The 27,410-nt window shown below is 39.1% G+C and overlaps 1 protein-coding gene across 1 annotated transcript; it reads right to left on the minus strand.

Annotated features, from left to right (window-relative positions):
• Positions 1 to 1,784: 1,784 nt before the first annotated feature.
• On the minus strand, positions 1,785 to 26,068 carry CA12 (carbonic anhydrase 12). Its single transcript, XM_074600625.1, has 10 exons — positions 25,978 to 26,068; positions 22,749 to 22,769; positions 16,011 to 16,190; positions 13,349 to 13,491; positions 12,358 to 12,453; positions 10,578 to 10,641; positions 9,957 to 10,114; positions 8,765 to 8,891; positions 2,845 to 2,929; positions 1,785 to 1,869 (listed from the first exon to the last, which is right to left on the minus strand). Exons 1-10 carry the CDS (start codon positions 26,066 to 26,068, stop codon positions 1,785 to 1,787), a joined length of 1,050 nt encoding a protein of 349 aa, XP_074456726.1.
• Positions 26,069 to 27,410: the final 1,342 nt, after the last annotated feature.

Genomic DNA, 27,410 nt, shown 5'->3' on the forward strand with positions numbered 1-27,410 from the left:
AATGCAAGACTTTTCCTCACAGTAAGCGTATAGTACTTGACTGAGGTTTTTCTGTTTCTTTTTACAGATGCCAAGGATGTTGTGTGCAAAAGAGAATGACTGATTGATTGATGTTTCTGATCAGCTCAGCTGAAGATTAAAATACTAACTAAAATGTTATTCTTCTAGAAGAAATAAGAGAAACAAAAGAAACATCATAAAAATCTATTATCAGTTCTTGTCTTTAAACACCTGTATTCAAAGAGTAAGTAATGTTCCCCATAGCACACAAATGCTGCTTTTTAAGTAATTTAAAGCATTTTGACAAGATGATCTTTATGTGCTGCTTTATGCGAGAGAAAAATTCTGGCAAATGCAATGTACTTAATTGTAAGATTACGCTCCTAAATTTCATGTACAGTAAGTATTAATAAGATTATTTCTCCTTTCACTCAAAAGCTTGCTTTTCATATCAGACAACATTCTTAGGAGTGGAAATGGAAGAATCTAAAATATAAATATGCATCTGCCATCTTTAAAGGGGAAAACACATACAGTAAGAATTTATTTATTTAAAATCACAAATGTGGTGGTGGTGCTACTGAATGTAAAACAAATCTAAGTGTAAAGTTCAGATTGGAATTATTTTAGGTATAGACCTGTGCTCAGTCACTTCCTGCCTGTATACTGAAGTAGAAGCATTTCAGACCCTCACTTAAGATGTCAGATTCAAGAGGAGTTCTGTATACATCTGGGGCTAGGCTGCCTAAACACTGTTCTTCTAAAGTCGATGACATTTCACATTGTCTTCAGTGGAAACAGTTAGGTTTATGCTGCTCACTTTCAAAAATGCATAATAATACTCAAAAGTATCTAGTTTATGGATTTGAAAAAATAATTTTAGTTATTTTCTAATAATTGAACAGCTAAATTCAGAGAACTAAATCAGCGAAATCATCTACTGTATAACTGCAGTTGTAATATATACTGTAAAATCAATCAAGATTTCATGAATAAATAGCAAGTCTACTTAAAAGCTGAAGAAACTGCATTATCTCTACAACATTCATACACACACTATAAATAAGAGCAGGATAATAAGACAAGATGCTTCTCTCATTCCAATGAGAGACAGAGGCTGACCTCCATAACAGATTTGTGAGGCTGTGTAATAACTGGAAAGTGAGCTGTTCCTCTAGCAGTAGTATTTTTTCAGCACTGAGTTCCTGGGCCTGAACCCTATTAATAATCCACATGGCTCTCATTGCATTTACACTTGTCTTTTCCTCTAATATTTCTGTTACAAAGCCACTGCTGAATCTATTAGCATCATTTGCTGTGATTTTAAAAACTATCCACTGGACAATCTAGTTCAAATTCTGATCTCAAATACACCTTGCTCTTTACCTTGTTTATATTTGTGGTGTTAAACCAAATACCTTGATTTAGCAGGGAAGGGTGCTTGTAGCCTGATGAGTGTCTTCAGATTTGAATACCTGTGGGAAAATCTGTGCTAAACAAACCATAAAATTGGAGTTTAGGATTAACTGTAAAATCAATTAAAAGACCCAGACTCAGTAAGCAGCAAACATGATAAGAACGTGGTGAGGAATTTAGCTCAGGAGTATTCACTGATCATATCTCCCTGGAAAACAAGGGAACAAGGGCTACAGAAAACTTTTGGCTGGTATGTTTTTAAAACGCTCTTGAGGCTTATCATTAGCCAAGAACAAGAGATGTGTTCCACCAATGCAGAATAAATCAGTGCAATGAATGAAAAGAGGCTTTTGTGACAGAGCAGGGTATCAAAGTTTGGAGATGTCTTCATCCTCCTTGTACGTGCCTGGCTTGTAGATGACTCCTCTGTTGTCTTTGCCTCCCTTTTTGCAGCTAAAATAAAACAAATGTATTAAATAATTGTAATTCCAATGAAGGAAAAGCACCATTGGTTTCTTAAAATGGTTCATTATGCATTCATGAGATTATTTTTCTCGGTACCAGTGCAAATGTCACAGTAGCTTATTGTTTCAAGTATTTCAGAACACATTCTGGGTGGCAGAGTCAATGCTGATTGCAAAGGGCTCAGGCTGTAGGAAAGTTTGTTATCTTAGTCTTTTTTCCAGAATTTGGCTTTGGTGGCAAACAGTCTGGCTAAATGATCTCTTGTCAGTACAGATTTCTTCTTAAATGATGTGACCTTTGGGAGAGGTTTTTTCTAAAACTCCGTTCCTCTCTTGTTTTACTTGCAATTCTAGGAAAAAATGAAAGGATTCAAAAAGCAATTTGGAGCAGCAGAGAGGAGAAACAGAAAAACTGGGTAAGTCTGTTACCAGCCCAGCCTGCTTGTCCTGCTTAGTCTGGAAAGGGAGTTGCATTTCCTAGCTGCTTGTGGGAGCAGTCAGTACCTACAGTGGAAAGTGTTTTTGTGTTCTCCCCAGTACTCATGTACAATTCCCTATTTCCTGTCCTTCTATCTTTTCAGTGTTTACCTGAGCACTGTTCCAGTAATCATTATTTTGTGGAAAAACAATCTTATATAGTTGCTTTTTGCAAAAAACCAACCATTCCCACATGGCAGAATGGTGGCCACTGTGGCACAAGGCCACAGATAGTAGAGACCTTTTAGCCATATATCATATTTTGCTGGCAATAAAATAGAGTTACGTTAGAGTATATGGTACAGGAGAAATAACATCTACAGTGATAAAAACAAATCAAAGCTTGTAGGAAGAGATCATATCTTACAGAGGATCAAACATTACCACTATAAAAAATGTACAAGGTTTCAGACATACAAGTTCTTTGTGTGAGAAGAAAAATGTGGTTTGATTTCTTTTTCTGTGATGTGACAGTCGGGCATCTTACCTTTTCCTCTTTAGTAGCCAGAAGGCTACTGCAAGAATGATGAGAACTCCCAGAACGCAGGCTATTACAACAGAAACAAGAAAACCTAGGAAAAGAGGGAAAGCATACAAATCAGTGAATTAAAATTACTTGAGAGGAGAAGGTTAGTCTCTAATTTGTCATAATATTTGCATTCTACATCTGCAACTTCCCTGCAGCCTCCTCATACCACTTTGCAGTTATGGAATGGATGACTTTGTGTAGATGTATACTGGAAGGTCCTAATCCCACAACTGTATCAACAGTTCAGAATGATGTGAATTCAGGCACCTGCTGAAGTCACAAAGCCAACATGCAGGCACAGGCACAGCAGATCAGAAACTCTTTGGATTTCAATGCTATAATGTATAAGAGAGCATAAGCAAAATTGAAGAACTAACGCCAGGCAACTAAGGATGTTAAAATTTGATGCCTTTTTTTTTTTTTCAAGGCAGAACACCGTTGAATGTGGACAGCTGAAGAGTGATGTGCTTTGTTGTTGAGAACATTGCATAAAGGCATCCAAGAAGGTAAGAATGAATTCAGAATATTAGTATGAAGAACTAAGTGATGTCATGTTTGCATTGAGATGTTAAGCATTATCATTTTAATGCCATCTTTGATAATGACCTTTGTATGCATTTTTGGCCATGAAAATATTTTTATTTATTTTGGCCTTCCCAAAGATCCCAAAGGTGAGCACTCTTAACTGCATTTTCATAATTCATTTGCACATTGTTTTTTTATATTTTATCAAATGACTCTCTAAGCCAGATCAGAACCCTTTCAGAGTGAAGCTGACAGGTTTCATGTATTCCATCTCGATATTTTCTCTTATTAAATCAGCTGTTGAGAAAACAGAAATGTAAAAGGTGGAGTTTAACCTTATTCCATTTAACCCATTAGATGCTTTATTAATTTTAAGTCCAACTGAATAGAAGAAACTTGCAATCTATGGAGTTGAAGAAAAGCTGTACTTTAAAAGGGGAGTTTTGTTATAGTAAAGGTGTGTAAAATGGACAACAAAATATAACACCAAATAGAGAATTGTAGAAAAAGAGATTGTAGTTTGAAGAGGAAGGGTATGGGATGTTTCTGTTTTGATGAAAAGACCTTCTTGCAAAATTTAGTTAGATAGTATTTCAGCATGGTCCTAATAATAAAAACTAGGCACCGGTTCCCATTTAACTTGTGGGCAGTGGAAGGTTTGAACATTGCAATAAATTTCAGCTGCATGTATGTGAAGCTGATTTTATTGAAATAGATTGCTAACAGGCAAAATACATTATAAACATGTTTGAGTTTTGCTGAATAATCTTTAAGATTAGAAACATTTTGAAATGTAGGATCTGATAATAGTGAGCATGAATTTACATTTCAATTATTGGCATCAAAATGCGGATGACGGAACAGTTCGCATTTTTGATACAAAACACAGCTCAACGGCCCCATCTTGTGGCGTCTGTGCTCAGGTGAAGGTGGCAGCCCTCAGTCTTGTCATTGAAAAGGCAGAAAAGTTAATCTGAAAACCTGCTTTAGTAGGGGCCTAGGGTGTGCACAACAGGATTTCTTTCACAAATTTCTGTGGTTGCCGGGCCTAAGCCATGATTCTGTGTATGGCTTTTCCTTCCCTTCTTAATAAGTGTGCCCTGTTCCTACGTGTGGTACAGCTGGCTGCATCAGGCTGGGCACTTGCAGCCAGCAACCAGGTGCACTTTAATTGTGCTTTGACAGGAACCTTTTCTTTTTTTTTTTTTCTTTTTTTTTCCTTGAGGTGAGGGGCTGCACCTGTGAGGGAGCCTTTGTGACCACAGTAGGTGGAATGTGAGATTACAGGGGTGATTGATTAATACCTTTTTTGAAATGGGTAGCACAATTTTCTATGGTTCACTGATGGAGTCAATGAGCTTTTGTAAGTAAATGTACTTAGACTGAATGGGGTTTCTGTTAAAGTAGCACTGAGCAATGCCTTTTGTAGCCATAGTGACCAGTTCTTGGGTGAGAACAGCAGTATGGGCAATAACCCATACAATTCAACTCTGGTAAATCATGCCAACTTTAAAGATACATTGAAAATGCTTTTATAGTTGGTGTCACCTCTGCATGGGAGCCAAATAATGTGGCTTAGCAGAGGGAGAGCCAAATGTTATTATTGGGTTTGGCACTGTTTCACAGCAACAATTTTGAGAAAGTCACATCTGGGTCAAATTTTCCCCCATAGATGGAAACAATAATGCTTACAATATTTCTGTGAAATGTTTAGAGATTCCTGGATGAAAAGCATAGTATCTGGTTTTCAGTTACTGGGATCATGGATTGTAATTCTCTACCTTTTAGAGTATTGAGTGTGATTTACAGAGAGAAGGTAGTCAGGTGCTGAAAGGTCAGCTTAAGAAACAGATGGAACCTGCGTTTCTCATTTCTGACTGACCAGTCTGACTCAGAAAAGCATAGATGCGGTTTGCAATCAGCAACATACCCTTGCCAATTCCACCAGGTATCGAATCCTGACAAATTGAGAGGGTAGAAAAAGTAAAAGTTGGATCTCTAGGATTCCACGGTGAACCGGTCTTAAACATAAGGTAGCTGCTCACTCCAGAACTTCTATTACTTCAGGAAGTGTTTCTGCAGTGGCATTGCTATAGTAGATTGCTTTAAGAAAGACCCTGCAGAGGAATCCTTACAGTCTCAGAAACTTGGCAGCCGTATTGCAAATCCTGATTCTGCTGTTTAATCTGACTTGAGCAGAGATTTGAAGGGGATTACTAAAATAGTAATTCAACTAGTTCTCTAGTTGGTACCCGGTGTTCAAGATTGGAAGTTCGGGAAGAAAGTTTTAACCCTCTTTCTGGTCATAAGAATGCCATGGAGGACGGGGATATTTCTAGTTGGCCGATCCACAAAAGCAGAGAAAGGACTGACATACTCTAGTTCTTTCCCTTTTTCACTATTTAGCCATCTTTTAGTTTACTCAAAAATATCATTTGTGCAACTAATACCAGTTTGTATATTCATCATGGGGCCATTAAGGATTGTTGATGATTTAGTAAACTTGTAATTTTCTTACATATTTTGGTTAGAATCTAGCAACAAGAGAACTAGTGTAATTCTCATTTTAAAATGAGATTAAATTGAGGCATTGTTCTACAACCATTATACTCTGCAAACGGTGGCATAGGGAGTTGATAAGAGTCATGAAGATAGAATAGAATATTATGATTATAGCTTTATATAGTATACAATGAGAAATCAAGGAACAGAACCAGCAAAATCCCAAGTGTGATTTGTGTATGCCCTGTATGTGAGTTGTATATAGTCACAGAAATAACTTTTGTCTAATGCAGGCTCATATTACAGTCAAGAAAAAAGATTTCCACTTGTTACCAACATAATACAAACAGATCAGTTTTCTTAACTGATAAATTGATAGGGGGGTTGTTCTGTTAGTTATTCTTTGCTCTGAAGCAGTAAGATTAAGGTTATTGCTTACTGCAGAGAACTACACATGAGCAGGGATTGCAGAGACTCTTCATCATGCATAGCAGAAAGATATTTGTGATGTTTGAGAAGGGGAAAAATCCTGGTTTTTGTTAACACATGGGCTGATGCAGACTGATGTAAAATGTTGGTAGCCAATGGTGTTCAGTAGTTTGTTTATACTTAAATATTTAGCTATATGCTGCTAGTAATGGGAAAAATGGTAAGATACGTTTGCAGCAAATAAGCGAGGAGGCAAATGGAGAAATGACAATGAAACCAGAAAAATGCTCCAGCTGCTTACTGGAAAAGACTAGTGTGAATGCTTACAGTCCTTTGCACTGTAGGCTCAAGGGGCTTGGGAACTTTTTTTTGAGGTATCTGGGATGACTGCATTCCAAGCTTCCAGAATGAGGATTGGAGATGAAAACTACTCAGTTATTTTGAGGAAAGTCAATTTTCTAGGTCTTTATTTACAAACTGGAAGCTGTTAACAGACGTGAGGGCCCTTGAGAACCTGAGCACCTTTCAAGATGCTCAGTAAAAAGTACAAAGTCATATAGTGATGACTTTACTCATTGGATGTAACGTCTTCATCTCCTTAATCGTACATTAAACAAAATTGTATATTATGCTTTTTCTATGCACCTCAAAATTAGAAGAGATGTAACATTTGTCATTGGAGCTCTGGAGATTATGAAACGTAGAGATTTAATGCAGAGCTGGAGAATAGGAAGTCATGGCATGTGGTTCAAGCCATATAGTCAGTCAGCTCAGAACTGTTAAAAATTTTTTACTCCAGTAAAAATACAGGGAAATGAAGGTCTAAGTCATTAGAACTCAATGAAAGAAATGTGCTTAAGTAGCAAGGACAATAGCATCGACATACTTATTTAAATAATTACTAAGTTATGTGCAATAATTCCAGAGAAGGCACTCAAAAGAAACTTTGTGGTAGAATTATGTTCTTCTTATGGGAAGCTTTAGAAAGATTTTAAAATTTTTCCATGAGTAGTGAAATGCTCCCCAGCCACAGAATAACTTCTGAAATTGTCTCTGGGTTTTATCTCAAAGATGGAGATTTGCTTCAAATAAGGGCCAAATGCTGCCAATGCTCCACACTGCTCTGGTTAGGAGTTTTGATGCAGCTAATCTGACAAAGAGACCAGCCAACTTTTGATGACGAATCTAAATCATCTCTGATTTCAGAGAAATGTTTTGTCTGGGATTTGTTTTGGATGATCTCTGATTTTCACTTTTCTTCTTTATAGCTTTAGAAAAGATATACTATGAAAGCGACTGTCTACAGAGGGAAATGGCAAGAACAGCTACTGCAGTATGCCTGCAGGGAGAACTGTTCCCCGCAGCGGCTATTGTGTGAAATTTCCCAATATAGACAACTCCTGTGTTTTCCATTCTTTCATCTATCCAGTGAAGAAACTAGCAGGCAAAGTTGAAATCATGTGCTAACATGTTTTATTATTTTAAAAGTTTACTGCTTGGCCAGTCTTTTTTGTGAAGTTCTTTGTGAAGTTGCTTTTTCTTTCAAAAATCTTTTACTCTCAATTTCAAACAGTATAGTGACTTGCCTAGATTCATCTGCCTTCAGTGCATGTGCCAGCTTCACAACTGCTTAAAAGTATTTATTTGCAAGACAACACAGAAATTGGAACAATACATTTTGCATAAACAATATACTCAAATGCCCTACTGTGGGGCACAGCTAAGCTTCTCACCACATATGCAGATTTTGTGCAACCTCCCTCCTCTCCCAAAACCTATGCATTGTTGTTGTGTAAGATTGCATAATTAAGCTTTCAAATCAGTTCTTCCTCATAAGATGGCACATTTTTTCATTTGTAACACTGGATCATACAATCCAGTGTTATGAATTATTTTTATTTGTCAAGTTTGAGTTCCTCAAGGACCTCTTCTGATTCTATGTAATTTCCCCAAAACCGTCTCCCTAAAAGGCAAAGCTGTGATTCTGTTTAAATATGTGATCTGCATAAAGCCAGTCCTGATATTGCTGAGAACCAGCAAAAGTCACTGGCCAGCTCAAGCGCTTATGCTGACTGATACAGCTCAGCTGTAGAAAAATGCTTAGTGTTTGGAGTGACCGCAGATATTTCTGCTAAGCATGACAAGGCCAAACATGTCTACCTTCTTTTATCTCCTTGCCCTTGATCAGAAGGGTTGCAGGGCTTGCCTGATACTCATTGTGGAAAAAAGCCTTCTTATATACTCTTTGAATACCTTATTCTCATACAGTTGCCCATGCAACAATGCAGTAAGAGGAGAAAACAGAACAAAGGGATCTGTGGGAAAGTGAGACTTCTATATTTTTGTAGTGGTACAGTGCAACAGGACTTTCAAGTTTACGCAAAACACTGTTTCTTTGCATAGAAGCATTCATACAGCTTACCTTCACGGAAAGAGGTAAAAACCAGTCTTTCATGGAATTCCTGAACATTTCGGAAGTTGTCGACCATTTCCAGCGGTTCTGGGTCGTCACTCTCTGTGCAGTACATGGCTGTTTCCAGTGCCAGTAACTATAAAGGGAACCACCCAGTTCAGCTCCCAGAATACAGAAAAAGCAATGCCAACGTATGATCACTGAGTGTGTGTCTTTGAAATCAAAGGGACAGTCAAAGGGAAGAGTTAAGTAATTACGTAATACTTAAGTATTACATTGCTGTGAGCCAAACACAGCATAATATGTAAACAGTGTGACATCTCCAAACCCATACCTGTATTTTGTTTACATCCTGATAAAATTAATCCTGCTTAGTAACTATCTACCAGGAAAACTGGATGGGAGAAAAGATGGTGGCCCTTTGCAGCATGTTCTCCCTAGCACAGTCTAACTCCTAAGCAGTACTAAAAGCTATTTTATGAAAGAACTCTCTACTTTCGTAAAGACATGATCTGGCAGAGAGGACGAAGTTAAGAATGGACTTTCATAACAAGGAGCATGCAGTAATTTGATCAGAGATTTTGATAATAACATTTTTCTCCTGTGTTTATAATTAGGTGAATCAGAAGATAGTGATTGAGAGTTTATAGTCTATGTAAGTGGCCACTTAAGAACAAAAAAAGTTAATTAGATGAGCATAAAAACCATTAAGTTAGAGAAAAGCCAGGGGATTCAAGACTGACAAATAACACATCACATGCTTTTTGGAAACTTAAAATCTACCCAACCTATCACAGGATCAAAGTGTCACTAAAAAACTTAGTGAATAGGGTTCAGACATGAATCCTGAACAAAAATGACCATGAAGTGACTCATGGAAAGACTCAAAGCAGGGAGTAAGTACATAGTGAAAACAGAAATTAATCTCACCTGACTGTGAGTTTTTAAGATGATACTATACCAATTGCTATGCAGTTGTCTGTCCTTTATTTATTCTGATCAACTGAAAATGTGCTAACCACAAACCGAATAGGGTATTGATTTATGTCAGTTCTTTGCTATTCTTCCCACTTAAAGGATTTTAGCAATGGTCATCTTTCAATCGTACAGGAACATAAAAGAAATCCAGGAAATGAGAATATGTGTTTACTGTTCTTTAGCAGACACAAAGCAGGAAAACATGTGCCGTATTTAAACTTGCCTGCTCTTGTGAAATTTTAACGGGGTGTCGGAAAACTGTCCAGAGAACACTAGGGTAGCAAGGAGGAGTTGTCAGTGATCCTTCATAGCGGTAATACTCATCCAGTCTGTCAGGAAGCAGTGCTCGAACATTGAAACCAGGGACTTGGACCGTCTGATCTAAAATAGGGGATTCGTGTTAAATGCTGCGTCATTACTACACAGGTAGTGTACCAGTGACATGAATTTGCTTTTCATTAAGTAGGATGCTTTTAGTCATATCACTAGGAAAAGAAAAATAAATTTTAACAGATATGATCTTAGTTTAAGAAGGGATACAGCTTTTTAGGTTTCCTATGTACAAATCTTGTCTTAGCTGCTAAATCAGAATTCTGTAAGATAAACTGTGGCCCTGTTAACCAAAAAACATCTTATGCAAGAAATAAGGCTCTGTCAGAAACATTTGGTGCATGCTAGCCATACACTCTTCACATAAAGGCACTGCGTTTTTAAGTCTTTTGCAGTTTGTGACAGATTTGCCTGGGTTTTCTGGACTGTTTCTTCAGCTGGTTCAATCCCTCTCAGGGTGACATTTGATACTCTTAACCATTCTCAATCCAGTTGCAGGCTTACAGACACTCACCCTTGTATTTCACATTCCGGAAGTGCTTGAAGATTTTTTCATAGGACGGGTTGAAGGGTCCAATCTGTAATGAGCAGATTATTAACAGCTGTGCAAATCACCGCAGTCTGAATATGAGTCTTTGCTTCTGTACACAGCAGACAGCAGTATCTGATGGCCTCTGTCATAAGGCAAGTGTCTCCACTGTCCAGATATTCATATACTAGAATGGTGTAAGTACTCTTTTTATGCAAAATATTAATGCTATCCTCAGAACCCCAATAATACTCTTACTTGCCCCAGAGCTATTAGAGCTGCTTTGTCATAATGCTGTCTTAACAGCTGCAGTGTACTCTTGTGTGCTCTTGAAAGGCCCTATTGCCCTTGCCTGTTCAGCATGCTGTGCAAATGAAGAGAAACCATTCCTTCCAAGAACATTGCAGGCATAAGTTCCCAACTGACAGGCTTCTCAGATCATCTACTTGTTTCTACTCAAAGCCACATTTTTCCACCCACAAACATTTTTTAGTCTGCTGCTCCTTACAGTACAGGAAGATAAAGAATGACACTACTGGGTACCGCAGGGCTGCTGGCAAGGGCTATAACTCAACTATCTGGCAAGGGCTATAACTCAACTATCAAACAAGACCACATTTTTCAACTGCTACCAGCAGCCTTTCAGTGTAATAATCAATGACTTTTTTATGAATTCTTTAGAGTTGGTGCTTAGCAACTCCTTTGACAACCAGACATAGTAAACTGGTGTCCTTAGCTCAGCTGTAATAGCCACCATCTGTCTGAAAGTTTTTCAAAGACCTGATCTTCATTGTTCCCTTATTTGATTTTTAAACACCATTGCATGAAAGTAACCAGAATCCCAGTATTATTACTTAACATAATATAAAATACTCTGTCCATTTTCAACAGCTGCAACTTCCAAATGAACTGAAATTTAACACAAAATTATTGTCAAAGTCTTAGAGCTACTAGGAAGTGAGCTTGGATAATATGAATGAGAATTAAACCTTTGTCTGCTAACTAGAACATTTTCACTTTTGTGATGGAAATGTGAAAAACTGTGTGTTTTCAGGGTTTTTTTATCCTGCAGAAAATCCTCACATTTAAAAGTTATCTTTATAGGTATTTTTATTGAGGAGTTTTAATCCTTGAGAAAAAGGAGAATTACATATGTACAAGCTTCTAAAAATTTTTCTTTCAGATCATCATTATCTTTAATTGCTTGTATGTGGGGCTTTAGAGGGAAAATTGGAAAGCTGTCCTTCTGTCATCTTAAAAAGGCACTGAATTTACTTGTTTACTGTAATCTGTGATTCAAAGAATCTGGGAAGTTTGCAACCTGAAGCCTGTGGTCAAATCCTAATTACATATAGTGGCCAAAGCCAGGATTGTGTCTGCCTGTGCCTCTCTGCTGTGTTTAAACTGCTTCATGATACAACTGGCAGCTTTGAGTAAGTGAGCTTGAAATTCACTGTTGTCTATTGTTTGATAAACTCGACTAATACTTAGTTTGAAAATGAATGCAAAAATGGATTTAACATAGCTGACGTTAATTTACTGAAAAAAGTAAGGATATATTCAGAATTCCTCTTTTCTTAAAATTTGTTCCTGTTTGTGTATGTGCTGCTGGAATCTGGCCCTTTTTTGTGTAAGAGATAAGGAAGAACCTTTATTCAGCCACACCATCTTTAAATAATCTAGGTAATTTTGTACGTTAAATGTCTCTGATGACTTAGTGATTGAAAGCATATTCTAAACAAAAAAAAAAGGTCCAGCATCCTACCTCAAGAAGAATAGCCAAAACCGCCAGTCCATCTGCTTTGTCCATTGCTGCTGTTATATCTGGATATTTCTCAGAGTTATAATGTACAATATGCAGCTACAAAGAAGGAGATACTATGTTATGGTAACGTCTGGGGCATGCTGACATTTCTGCTTCACAGCTAAAAAAGACCAGTGCAGCCACCTCAGGCTATGACAATAAAATGGGATCCTTTCTGGGTGTAGTGGTAAGATCTTTTTAGAGAAAAGCGAAAGGTCCTTGGAACTCCCACTCCCAGCCCTGCTGTAGCTGAGTTACCCCCTTCTCTACATAAAGGGGGGAAAGAGGATCGATCACTTCAGCTTCAAGGCATCTTGACTGTAGTACTCATAAATTTTTATGAAAAAGTAACACCTTAGCACTCTTGGGGCTCTCTGATCTTTAGAATGCAAAATTGGTGTTAAATGTAACTAGAGAAGAAATAGATTCCTAAAGTGCTGCTATGCAAGCAAATTATTCCGACTGATTTATCTTTTAAACATTTTGGGGTAAATATCCAATTGGTACTGCTTTTCAAAATCTATTCCCAAATCCATAATTTAGGATTAGAAAAGATAGCAAATGGTTCTTCACTGGATAGAAGGAGGTGAGCAAGGGTGGACAGAGAAGCGTTGCCATGCAGCTAAAAGATATACCTGGTTTACAGAGGAGAACCCAGGTGTCAAATATCTAGCAATTTGCTTGAAATTACTGAAGTGACCCAGTGCCAGCCCTGAGTTTAGAACCTAAATTCTAACTCCCTGACTTGTGGCATATTCATGACAGTACATCAGAGTCCATCCTTTCTGGGGTGCACGATGCATTTTTTTTTAGGATATACTCAGATCATAAATACTTGGATTAAAACCTTGCAGCCTTTTATGGTCATATACCCAAGATAAAGATCCCACTTTGAAACAGTGGGACCTGCCCAGCCTTCTTTGTTTCTGTCCCTGGTCTGAGCTTGTCTTACCTCTGCTGCAAAATGCTTCCCACTGACTGTGTGCTCTGAGCCTTCTGACTTATTTCTGTTTCCCCAGTGTAGGTGAAGTTGAGATGCCGTGTATTCAAACGGGAGGTTTCTGATGTACATAGTAGGCGACAGATACATTTTCACTGTAAGCAGACCAAAACCAGATAGGAGCAAATGATACCACAGCTCTCAAGCACAGGGCAAATAAGAACACTGTGTCTAAGTATATTACATATCGAGCATGAGCAAAGCAGATTCTTAACTCAAATCCATCTTAGTCTGTGGTAGGAGATAAACACTTTAGTTGTCTTTAACCCTTTGTAAGCAATTCAGGAGAATTTAGAATGTACCCTTTTTCTATTTTCTTAATCTAAAGGAATTGAATGTGAGAATTGTTGCTAATGGAAATCTTTTTTCTCCATGAAGAATGCAAAATTATCTCAGTCTTATTGAAGAGAGTTATTGACGTGTCGAAGCAAAACTTTGTTTCACTTGCCTTCTTTCCATCCTCTTATAATGGTTGAAGCTGGCTTAATAAATTAATATTCTTCATGGTATTTTTAAACTCATGTTGAACTTCTCTGCCTCTTAATCTTCTTTTAGGAGCATATGGCAAAACCAAATAAACTTCCCACTCCCCCCGAAACCCAGAGCATTGATGTCAGGCAGCATGATAATCACAGGCCTTAAGAACTAGCATTTCCTCTCTTGACGTGCCGGAGGGAGACCTTAGTATGCATTACCCTCCCTTCTGCTCGCTAATGCTCTCCAGCGTGGAAGATGGGCTGGGTTATTTTTTTTGTGTAGAAATTACAGTAGTAATTCTCAACACAGCAGAATCTGAGTTGTTCACTTGAGAAGTTTGGTACTTCATAAAGCAACGGTTTATGTAAAGAATAGATCAATTTCTTTGAAATTTATCTTTATTATTTTCCAGTGTGAATACAATTTATTTCTGGAGTGTCCCAGACATGAAACAGGGGAAACAAAGCTCAAAACCTTAATGAAATAATAGCTACAAACCTATGTATTTTTAAGCTAGTGCTAGAAAAGCTTTTTTTTGAGCTCTACTGTTTTCAGTCTAGCTGAAGTAGGTAATTGTGTCTGGATCAGCTGGCCGGTGAAGCACATTAATTATGGCCGGTGAAGCACATTAATTATATGTTGGAATGACTTATACTGTAATACTAACCATCCTACTGATTTCCTCTCTAGTCATAAGAGAAGATAGCAGCAGATGGTATAATGGTAACTCTAACAGAGGCTAATTTTTTGTTACTCAGAGCAATTAAGGTTTGTATCTGAGTGAGGTTTCTAGAGTGGGTCACATGTCCCTTGCTTTCTAGGAGGGCTCTGACCTTAGAAGTGAATTCCTGTTTTTACCAAGGGACCTATACATTTTATCTTGGCTTTCATTAGAAAGTAGTTGAACTTCTTGTTTTAGGGGCAAGATCTAGCAATGTTAGTCACGTAGAGTCTACAAGGAATTTGCTTTTACCTGTATGATTGTTATTGAGGGACAGCCTCTCAGTGTTGTTCTTTTGTCTCCACCTGCTCTCTGGCACTGTTGAAGTCCACAATGACAATGTTTCCTTCTCTGCCTGTTGCCTGTCACTTACATCAGCCTAATACATTCAACTGTGACAGTACAATCTTTCACTCAGGACCAAGAAGGGCTCTTAGGAAAAGAAGGTTCACAAGGAAAGGGCGTTACAGCCATTCCTAGTCTAAAGCAACCTTGATGGAGAAATTGATGAAGAGGAAAACCAGGAACCATGCCCTAAGAGGCTGGCCCTTACTGAAGAATGGGACTATGATGTTCTACAGAGCAGTTTTACCCCACTGAAAGAGTGAGGAAAAAAAGATGTATGCATGATGGGCATCTTTTAACCAAGCATGCCAGAGAAGAGCAGAAGCAGAGGCCATTTTATGACACAGGTTCTTTTGATGCTTATGCAATACAGGAGGATACAAAGAAGGAGGGCTTATTTCTATGTCTTCAAATGTTTCAGGAAGGAATAAAAAATGGTGGGATTAGCTTACTGGTATTGTATATTGTGTCAATATAGTTAGACCTTTATGAGACTGCGGCTTCTCTGCTTTTACCTACTGTAGTGACACTTTGATTTGGTTCTATAGTGGAGGGCATGTTTGTATACTATTTCTAATTATTTTTCTGCCTTTTTATCTGCCTTTCTTACCTTACAGTAAAGAGGTTTCTATCTCAAACCATAAGAACAGAATGGTGCTCCTAGCCTTTTTTTTTTTTTTTTTTTCTTCCCCCCCTCCCTCATGTAATTCAGCTGAGCTGCTTTGATTAGTCTGGCATGTCAAAGACCCATATTTTATCAGTTTATCTCTTTTAACAGAATCACAAAGTCTGTTTCTGTTTCGGAGCACTCCAACCAAACTAATAAGAAAAGCGCAGGAATTAATTTTGACATGCCTAGAGTTTACTTAAAAACCACAGTCAATTTGGCTTACTGTGAATCCATTTGTACTTAGTACATTCCCAATTTTCCCAAGCCTGTTCTCTAGATGTAGGTATGCTGATGTGAAAGCTTCATCTGATAATCAAGGTAGTTTACCCATTAAATAAAAAAATCATGAGCTCCAGCAACTCTTTCCTTCACAATACCTTGCTGTCCTTGAGCTCCCTTACCTGAATGACCATTATTGGTCAATGTAAACTGGTCAGTGGAGGGCACATTATAGCCTATGAATTCTAAAGGCAAGAGATTAGAATCATACTGGAGAATATCTTTGTGGAAATCTATTGGCGATTGGAATACTCCTCCACAAAATGGGTATTTCTTTGGCCAGGCCTTCTCTCCATTGGGACCTGTGTAAATTAAAAGAGAGATACATTTGTTAAGCCTTAAATATGCAATTAATATAAAAACTCCCCTGTTTCAACCTTCACCCAAAATTTGGAAAAGGAACCTTTTCTGAATTTTTAAGATTTTTTTTTTAACTTAATTTCATCTTTCCAGTGTGCCGTTAGAAAGAATAGGGACAAATGCCAACAAAAATCTCACTTTGCTGCCCCTCGATTTTTTGACAATCTCAACTGCTGTTACACTCTTGGGGAACTGCAGGTCTGGCAGCTCACCAGGTGAGGCTTGCAGGCAGCAGCGCCACAGCCCACCTCAGTGCCTCTCACCCTCTCGTCATGGTATTGTCTCTCTGCAGAGCCCACAAGCGTGACAAGTAGAGTTTGGATCTGTGACAGTGTGTGGATTATTTACTGGCATGAATTACTTTTCCCTATAGAAGTAACAGGCATATGCACAGTAACGCAGCTATTCAGCCTTCTGAAGAGAATTGCTGAAAGAAGTGACTTCATGTTGGCAGAGGAAAGTTTCCATACTTTTCAGTACATGGAAAGCTAGACCCTTATAAACTTTTCCTTATTGTACAAACTGTCTGGCTATATCTAGCAGTATTGCATAACCCACAGTGAAAAGCTAACTTGCAAAAATGGAAGGTGTTATGATAATTTGACCTGCAATAACTTGCTCAAACTCTGGTGAAACTTTTCTTCATCCCAGCCTTTTACCTTAGGCAGGATCTACAAAGAATAGATAATATCAAGAGATTTTTAATTGTGTCTTTGATTTAATTACACATTAATAGCTAGCAGCTGTTCACAAGCTGTAAGCTGAGACCACTTGGATTTAAATACCAAAAGCAGTACTTGCAACTTGTGTTTCTCCTTAACTTTGAAGATTCATCGTGATTCTTCTAAGGCAGGAAGGTCTTTTAGGATGACCCAGTCTGATCCATATAACACAGGCTATGGGGCCTCCCTGGATTAATTTCTACTTCAAGGAGGCCATATCTTTCAGAAAGGAAAAAAGGTCTACTCTTCCTTTAAGCATTGCAGGTAAAAGATACTTCATTAGTGCCCAACGGATAATTACGTTCCTTGGCAGCTTGCCAAGTAATTATCAAACACTGTGAGTTTGTCTAGCTTTGACTTCGTTTGGATAGTGATGGCTTTTAATCCTTTGCTTAGAAATGGAAGAGCCTCCTGTTAGCATACTTTTGTTCCCCATTGAAGTACTTATAACACAGAGGACATAGTTTCTCACTTCTCTTAAGCTAAATAGATTGAGTTCCTTGAGTCTTTGGTTAGAAGGCTTCTTTTCCAAACCTATAATATTCCTTGGGGCTTCTTTGAAGTCTCTCCAGTATGTTAACATCTTCCATGAATTGTGAATGCCAGAATCTAATGTTAGATTGGGTCATCAGTGGCAAAGCAAGTTCAGATCTTTTCTGAAGGAAAATTAACAGTCAGGAGAATATTATTAGGGGCTCGTTTTTTTATGGGAAAGACAGTTTCCAAGGATATGGATAGTAGAGGTGAATCTGACTTAAACATACTGCATGCGACAGAATTGGCAAGCTCAGTTCTGGTGCTCAAAGACAGACTTACTTCCTTGTTAAAGCTCTTGAAGATTATTTGAGACGTAGGTTAGGACATGACATTGTTTGCAGTGTGGATACTCAGACTCTATCAGTGCTTTTCAGTATAGATAGGCCTTGACGTTGCTGTAACTTACATCTTTGACTCCACTGCCAATCACATTAATTGCTCTCCTCTTAGGTCTTCATCTTAAAGTTATTGAAATTCTTGTTAAAAGCTAATAAATGTTATGCTGACATAATAGAAGACTGTTGTACTATCCTCCACATATTTTTTAGCAAGTAACAGATCCATCCAGAAGAGCATAAACTCTCTGGGATATATACACTCAGTAATATTTCCCAGGAAAATATGTATCAGGATATACCGGGAAATGATAGTTTCTTGAGGACAAAACTTGATGTGCAAGGCAACACTGAAATTTAACACTTTCCAGGGAGCTAAGACTACAGCAGTGTAAAAAAAATGGTGAGAAGCCTTTATTGTAAAGAGACTTCAGTAATTTTAAACAGTTTGGGGTTTCTGTGTACTGATAAGATAGTGAGTTTGCAAAAAGACTTTAATATATTACATGTGATAGGTTTGGAAACTTGATAATTAAATAGGCAATTTTTAATTGATGTATAAAATAGAAGTCTAGTCCAGCCAGTGGAAACCATATCATGAAGTACCACTCACTTTTTCAGTACTCTGTTGGGATGAATTGAAGGCCCTTAAGAGTTGGCAACAGAGTATGGGAACTTCCACACCTACATCAGCAGTTCAGAGTGGAAACTTTTGTCTTTTCTGTAAAATATTGTAGTTATTGTATTCTTTATTTGCCTTGATCTTTACTAAAGATTATCCTTTCCTTCATATAAATCTGCAACTCCACTCACAGGCCCCTAAGCTACAGCAGTTTTTGCTTGTTTTTCACTCGTGCTCAATTAAAAAAAAAACCAACCAAACCAAAAAAAAATCCTTTATTGATACAAAACCAGGTTTTCTGGAAATTCTGCCACGTAGTCTTCCTAATTTCAGTGCTTCAAAACTTCTGTCTCAAAGACCTGAGCTCACTGCAGCTTGGGTTTGCATATGTGAAATTAAGATTTCCATGGTAGATAAACCGCACAGCTGGAAGGCATTTCTCAGCTAGCTCTGTTGAAAATGAATGATTGATTGTGAACCAGATTTTCCTTTTTCTGTGCCAGCACATTCAGATAAATTCAGCGGAGATCACATTGTGTTTACAAAGGTTCTGTCTGATCATTGCTGAATAAAGAATAGCATGTGGATGTATTAAGATTGGCCTATACTACAAGTCCCAAAAGGTATTAGCAAAACAAGTATTGCAAAAATATCCTAGTTGTTAATTTCCTTCTTTTGTGACAACATCTGTGACAAAGGGAAAGACCCAGGCATCTCAGATGACATTTGCTGCTATGAAGATTCTGTCAGGACTGTGCCAGCAGAGCAATAATTGTGCCATGGGCCTGTCCTACCCACCCAACACTAATATTCAGCTGTTGGAGTGAGCAAATTAAGGTATGGAGCTGTTGATATGGGTGGAAGTGAGACCTCTCCTGCTACCACTGCTCCCAGTGCATCCATGAACATTCCCTGCTGTAAGGAGTGGAAACTCGGGTTGCTCAAATCCAGCTGGGGGGCTGCCTTCTTTTACTTGAATTTCCAGGACCATGTTGCCCTACCATGCTGTAAATAAACCTGAGCCTGGCTGTGCCCTCATGGCTATTTTATAACAGATGTCTGTAAATAAAGTACTAATAATTCTTTGGATAGTCTTGCTGCCCAGCTGCACAATGAGCTGAGCAAAATACCCTCAGCACCGTGGCTGCATGCATCCATTGTATCATCTCCAGTGACAGCTTTTAGCTTTCCATGCCTAAGCCTTCAGCCAGCCCCGCAGCCCTAGTGTTGCTGGGTGATGCAGGACGGATGTTCCTTTAGGAACAGCAGTGGTGTCTGCTCCCAGGATGTGTACATTGGCTGACTTAAAAAAAGAAGAAAACAGGCCTATGAGACACCAGTGTTACCAACAGACTTTTGCTCTGATGGTGAATTAATATTCATGTTGCTCGAGCTTCTCACAGGGTATCCAGGTTCTCTTGATCTGAAGTAAACTAATGTAGTAGGATGCATTAGGCCAGTAACACAGGGAATGTCTGTGGTATTTTTGCAGCCAGGCAGAGCACTCTGCCCTGTTTTCAGCCAGCTGGAAGCTGTACGGCTGCCGTTAGCCCAGGGCTGAGTTAGTAGTGAAGACTGAGACTGCAGGCTCCCTGCCACAGTAACATGACCACACGGTTTCCATTTCGCTCAGAGCACAGGTGGAGCTTAGTTATACTGTTCTGTGTACACGTATCCAATCTTCCACAATTGTGTCCAGAGGGAAGACTGTGAGACAGGAATTGCCAAGGGCTGTAGCTGTCTCTGCTACTCCATTCAAGTGCTGTATGAGAAATTTTGGGCATGTTCTAGTGTGTTCACTAAAGCTGGCATTTCCTAAGGGGAAGCAGAGGGGTCTTAGCACAGGTTCTCAGCACCTCACTGAATCGAAGTACAGTATTTGGCAACAGTAAAACTAAAGAGTTTGCAAGTTCAATTAGCCTGATGTCTGCTAACAACAGTTCTTGTGTATCCTCACATGCTGAAACACGTTAATGATTTTGTTGGCACTATTACTTTAAACTTGGCTGTAAAGCTAGTTTTCTCCACTGTAGCTTGTCCCCTCTCGAGGAGTGATTCTTGTTCTTTGATTTCTTTCCAGCCCTCTTACATTACAGAAGCAGGAAGCCAGAATCCAAAGGATTGAAGCCCAGCTCTCCAACTCTCTTCTGGGGTGGAGGACTTCTGTCCTGTACCTTCCATCCACACAACAACATTGCCAAAAACTGCATGCATGTGCTGTCCTGAGCTATGATGCATCAGAACAATTTTTTTAGTGCTTTAACTGAGAACACTTTTCTCATTATACACTTCATCTACTTTGTCCATTTTACAGAAGGTGAAGCATCCCATCAGAAGACACAAAGTAAGCCTGTGTCAGAGGGGGCTGAGGGCTCATGCCCTAGCTCACTGGCCTGTGCTGTTTCTTCCAGGCACTTTTTCTTGGGCTCTATACAAAAGTAGTGAAATTAGGAAGAACAAATAGCATCGCTGCAGTTTGGCTAAGGAAGAAGCAAATAGAGGAGAGGTTTAGCTTCCATATTTATTGTATCTAATGCAGTAGTTTCCATTATAACCAAGGCAAATGCTCATTTCTTTGTAAAGCTTGTGCTGAAAAGTAATGCCTGATCACATTCAGTGTCATCTTGCTTTGCCACCATGCCCTGAGCTGCTAATGCTATATCAACATTCAATTTTACATATTGTCATACTGATCAAATAGAATTCTCAGTGACAGTCAGCACCCGGATTTGTCCTCCAGCCTTAATCTTGTACCTTGACCCTCATCTTGACACCAGTCTGCACTGTAATTATAATGGCTTGACTTCCTTTCCCTTCCTGTTGACTTAATTTTAGTGGGAGGCATTGCGAAGTGCTGCAGGGATAAAGGTAAATGGTGGAAGGTGTAGGCTGCCGTAAGGAACCAGGTTCAGTAGGAGAGTATGGAGAGGCTCTTTTCTGGCTGACTGCAGTCTCTCTAATCACTGTTTTTCTCTGTGCAGATCAACGTTCTACCTCTGCTTTTTTCCAGACATATGAAAAGAACTATTATGTACAAGTTCAGTTGCCACTTTAATTATTTGAAGTTGCTTTTATATGTTTTTCTAGATATATTTGAAAATCAGTGGTTGAAGGAAAAAAATAAGAATCTATTTTGTGCACCTTCCCTCTATCCTCCAGTACATGTTAGAAATCAGCCTGCAGGATGGAAGTGCTTAACAGGAACTGATGAAGTTGGGCACTGAGAATAGCATACTCTGAAATAAAAACTAGTACCTGAATTCCCAGAAAGGGAGAAGTAGCTAATTTAAACAAGCATTACCCTGGGAAGGTGGGCAAAACTTCTATTTGATGGTAGAAGTCTTGCTTTCCTTACTACCCAGCAGGGTTATGTTCATCTGACGGCTGCTGTCAAGGTGGGAAACCCAGGCTTTTGTTATTCAAACTGTGTCAAGCTGTTTTTTTCCTAATGAGAATGTGAAGTATATGTATGCATACTGGCAGCTAGATTAATACCTATAGACATGCAGCTGACAGTTTTCCTTTGGCTTATGTGAAGCGAGTGAGGTAAACTGGAGCACAGCCAAAGGGAGTAGTTATTAGCAGTAAATTCAATCTCAGAGGTTCTTTGTGTTGTCTTGGAGCCGCACCAAAGGCTTAAGAACTGCCTACCTCTCTGTGGGCACGTGGCATATAAAACACTACTCTGAATGAGGAAAAAACTGGCCAGAGGATTTGATCAATTAAAAAAATATCTCTAGGTAATTCTTCCTGAGCAGCCATCAGATCCTTCTTGGTTAGTAGCTGATTTAAAGGACTAGTGTACAAAATAACACTGCTTTCCTGAATAGAATTTATTCTACCTTGTCAGTGCTGGCATTTTCAGGGAGCTGAGTCTCCAGTAACATGATACAGGTGACTTGCTGAACTCTGACTTTACTTAAAAATGAAGACCCACGTGGGTAGGGAGAGATATGCCCTTTGCAGAACTAGGCTGAAACGTGCTGCTGGTCTGTGACTGGTGAGGAAACAGAGGGCTTTGGAGAACCTCTGCAGTTGTAGGGCCAGTCTTAGTCTGCTAAAGTTCCTGTCATTCTGCAAGGCAATTCAGAACCAAATAACTGACTCTTACTCAGCCAGATACGAAACGTGATGGATGAATAACACTTCAAGACAATGAGCCAGATGCAAACCTGGGTAAAGATAGTGAACCCAGTAGGTTGTCACCAGGATACATTTGGCATGTTGTCCTTAAAATACAGAACAAAGCCACAACTTAGTATGTACAAATTAGTTAGTACTTACCAATATAAGACCATTTTGACCCTGTTTAAAGACAAAGAAAATATTACTGTGAATATTTGGAATTGATCATACTCTGTAAAAAAACAAATTGCCACTTAAACCCATGTACTGAATTTTGCAATACTTTTATCTGTCTTTCTATCCCCAAATGTTGAGCAAAACAGACACTTTCAAAGATTACGAACCCTTCTCACCCGAATTGTAATTATAATTATCCCTGTGATCCTGCCCTTAGGGCTTGACTTTCTTGTGGTCACTTAAATCCTGGAGCGAAACTTTTGTCATGTTTTGGTTTTGGTTTTTTTTTGGAATAGCCACAGACTCTGTTTATAGGTACATCCCTGACTTTTTTTCTGGTTAGGAAACTAAGATGTATAAATAGGGTGTAGTTATAATGAACCCCCTCATGCCTAGTTGAGGAGTTTGAAAAACATCAGTGGATTGTCAGTCGCTACACTGGAAAATGATGGACAGTCATTTCTGTACAGCGGCTCTGGGATTTGCCAATTGAAACAGATAGGAATAGACGGACTTTGAAAAAAGGGAGTAGGATACATGAACCCATGTAACTCAGAGAATCCTGGGGGGTTGAGTGAGTACTAAATTGTTAAAGTGATCAATATTCATCCATTGCTTAAGGAACTGAACTTGGGACAGTGTCTCTGCATGCCTTTGGAAATCTCTTGACTTACTGCATGTTCTTTTAAAATTATGGTTTTTTGTGTCCCGAAACCTACTTACAGTCATTCAGCTAGCTGTGTAATTACAGGTGCTTGTCCTGACAGACCTGAACAGTTTTGGATATCAGGCTAATGAAGATCTTTACTCTCCACAAATTTAATTTTATTTCTGCTTAGAAAACAGTCCTGAATTACGAGTCTTGCAAGCTCCCCATGTGCCTGTGTGTGCGTGCGTGCGTGCAGGCAAATATTTATCCTTACATGCACATGTCTGCTCAGTACATGATTTTTGGCTACATTTCTTGCACTCTAAAGCGTGATCACAGATACAGCTCTTCTCCAAAGAATGTTGTATGAAATGTTTGGGATTAATTTGTAAGGATGTGCAAAACAGCTGCACTTATGCCTTTTGTATTGATATGTGCTGGGAACACTAAGCTCTCTGCTTCCAGTTTGTTGGGATCAGTGTGTCTTGTTCTTTTTTACTGGAATTTTCAAAACGAGGTCTGTGTAATCATCCTGGCTGAAGTCCCCTGGTTCCTTTTGTAGAAGAATTCACGCACTGTCTTAGATTTCAAGATGAGAAACCTCATTCTCCTCTCCCCTTCTCTCTGCTGGGGATTATTTCTTACTGAGGTTTTTTGGGGGTGCTTGTGTCCTCTGGTCAGCACTTTCTGTAGGTAAAACTTGCCTGAAGGCAATAACTGTCAATAGGTTTTAGAAATCGCCACATCCTCATCTGAGCAGGGTTTGAAGAAATACTGGCTTAACTACAATAACTACTCTCCCCTCATGCTCTTACTGCCTATTAAAATTCATAAGAACTGTCAAAACTAGTATTTTTATAATCTAGAACAACCTTAAAACAGTCAAGATTTTCAGTATTTTGGGCGTTTATGCCAACAGAAACAAAAATAAATGAAAGCTTAAAGTCTTTTGCCAAGTGAAATTTTCATTAGCCTGTGAGCATTTTGATGATCTGCAATTCACTACCATTATGACTTTACTGATGAGTGCAATAATAGCAGCCAGTGCAGGTAGGGCTGAGGCATATGTAATGCTTGGTTCATCTAACTTAGATCAGGAGATGAATAGATGACCAAATGGCAGAATCTTCTTGATTTCGTCTGAATGAGCACGTAGAGCTGCAAAAGTGATTTGCTGCCACCCCTCTCACTGTGAGCAAGGTTGCTATTACCTTTATTCTGATTGACAATGAAATGAGGATGAGGCAGACTCTCACACAGCCTCCCAAAGTAGGAGTCTGATTCACATTAAGAAGGGAACTATCAACAGCTTTTTATTGTGAGCACTCTCCTGCCTCGCGTCATGCTGGGGTGAGGGCTGATGAGTAGCACAGTTACATGCCCATGTACAGCAGAGGAGGTTCCTAGAGCCAGTGTATCTGTGTCGCACTGATCAATATCCAGGGAATGAATATGTTTCCAATGTCACTTGGGAAGTGGGAATGCTTTTAGTTGTGATAATCGACATCAGTTGCGTCTCCGACTTGGGAAGATGTCAGAGACAGGCAGATGTTGTAGCTCTTGCCATTTTTTGGCACTGGGTGTCTAATTCTAAGATAGGAATTCTCCAGCATTCCCTTCAGGATGTATTGTAAGACATACCTTTTCCACACATCCTTTCACTTCCAAACCTTCTGTGCTGTCAGAGAAAGCACCTGGAAAGCACCAAGCTTTATTCTGTTATTCTGGGAAACATCAAGCTCTAGGAGCCTCTGCCCTTCAGGTGGGAGATTCTGCTAGAGAATATAGCCATTTTTCGGAGGATATATGCCCAGAATAAGAAGGTGACCTTAAAAGTTTGAATTCCATCCCTTATGTAGCTCAGGCGAAAAACCCAGTAAAATGCTTGTCTTGGCAGAGCTCTGTCTGAAGCTGACTGCTCTGGATTACGCTTCAGCCTTCAGGATTTGTGTCCCATGAATATATGTGCTGAGTAAGTCCTCTCACACAACCCTTTACGATTATTCTCCCTCGTATCCTATAATCACACCAGGTGGATTGTAATTATCTTAAATGGATGAAAATTTATTATAATCAACTTGAGTAGATAAACATTAACTCCTACAAAGAGAGTGAGGAGTGCTGACCTCCTGCAACTGGTCCTGTTTAAATATAAGAGAGTGAGGTCTATCTAGTACATGGGGTGCTTCACAGGGATTGCATTCTTTTTCTCTGGTTTAAAAATAAACAGGGCAGAGGGAAAAGTGTGATGCTTCCACTAACTGAGAAGGGCCAGTCTCACCTTCATTCTATGAGAAACAAAAAAGATCACAAAGCGAGGCATACTTGGCATGCAAGAAGTCTGTAACGCAAACTAAATCAGAGGACAAATTTCTGTATCTATTAGAATACTTATTCTGAGAAATTGAAGGATACTAAGGATACAAACAGCTGTAGACTGCAACAATATACAACTTTGAGCATGCTATTGAAATAGTAATAATTAAAAGATGCCAGTTTTCTTCATACATTAGCTGCCATAAGTTACAAGTGACAATAAAATAGAAAGCTGAAAGACTTTACCATTCAACGGCGCTTGCACTGAGAGTTGTATCTTTAGGAAGAAAATAAGCACAGTAGCGACTGTGACTGTACTGAAGCTCTTGACTGACATCTCAAGGGAAGACTTATAATATTCCAACAGTTCACAGGTTTCTCTGCGCTCTGAAGAAACTCTTTTGTAGATATGTGGCAAATAGCAGAATGCACATGTACAGAGCTTCTGCTAATGAGTTATTGCCCTTCTCTCCCCTTGTCTCTCTCCTTCCTTTTAGGACTGCTTTTTATAAAGCTCCTGAGACTCAACCCAAAACAAATGATGTAATCAGACCTGCCTCTAGGTCACAGCACCTTCAGAAAACTGATCATATCCTTCATTGCCACAGTTTTAGTGAGCTCCTCACAGGGCAGGCTGTAGCACTTAGAGAGGGAATTTAAATGTGGAACTTCAGAAATTATTCAGCAGAGACACAAATGCTTAAAAAAGCTATCCTCTTACGGGCCCTACCACAGTAGAGGTTTTCTAGCCTATTTCAGAGTGTCTCCCTCAACTCCCATTTTTGGATCAGTGTGATTTAGTATAATGGGCCACTGTGAGGACTGGAATGAGGGGAAGAGAAGTGAGGCTGTGTGTGGGGCTGTTAATAGCTCAGAGGGGCCGTGGACACTTCCCACGAAAACTGTCCAACTTGTCAGGAAAGGACTTTTTTTAAGCGGAAAGCTTTTGAAACTAGGAGAAGACACAAAGCAGAGAGGAGTGAAAATGCCTGAAGAAACAGCCCCAGAGTCTGATGTTATGTTCAGGACACGTATGAAGAGGGGCACAGAGTCCCTCTGTGTCCTCCTCTGAAGGTGATTGAGGAATAACCTCTTAAACTGAGTGCACCATGAATAGCTGAGGAGCGGAAGGTGGGATTGGGGAGGCTATTGGTTTTAGTTGAGTGCATTATTATTTATAATTGTTATTAAGTGCTTACTACATCACAGTAACAGCTTTGTAGCATGTATTAGTTTTGATTGGTCAAACTTTATTTTCAGCATCTCTATTTATCAACTGCTGTTTAGTTGCTCAATGTTATTAGAGTTGCTTGTTTTTTCCTAGTGCCATTTGTGAGGCTGATAAAGAAAAATTGATTGAGGATGGCTCACTTCTGTCTAGATCCCAGGTGGGGACCTGCTGTAGAGCATGATTCTGGCCTATTGCTGCTGTTCACCTCTAGCCCTACCCCCAGCTAGGCAGAGGCAGGCTGCAGAGAACAGCAGCCACTAATTAATGTCTTGTAGACTGTTAGAAAGCAGCTGTCATTAAGTACAGTTTCTCTCTCATACTTCTCCTCAGTATTTTGTAAACCTAGATTGTAATTCTGCTTGTTTTGGTTCAGCCAGATATAATCTAGAGGGAGAGGGTGTGAGCTATAGTGATAATGTTTTTAACGAGGCTTTTTAAGTGCCATTGT

Source organism: Larus michahellis, chromosome 9 (genome assembly GCF_964199755.1).
Source record: "Larus michahellis chromosome 9, bLarMic1.1, whole genome shotgun sequence".
Classification (NCBI taxonomy): domain Eukaryota; kingdom Metazoa; phylum Chordata; class Aves; order Charadriiformes; family Laridae; genus Larus; species Larus michahellis.

Coding starts and splice junctions, on each gene's coding strand:
- CA12 (XM_074600625.1), bottom strand. CDS start 26,068: ATGTCAGTCAAGAGCTTCAGTACAGTCACAGTCGCTACTGTGCTTATT. Junction 22,770..25,977: donor AGTGCAAGCGCCGTTGAATG/GTAAAGTCTTTC, acceptor GTCTTTAAACAG/GGTCAAAATGGTCTTATATT. Junction 10,642..12,357: donor TTTTGGCTATTCTTCTTGAG/GTAGGATGCTGG, acceptor TGCTCATTACAG/ATTGGACCCTTCAACCCGTC.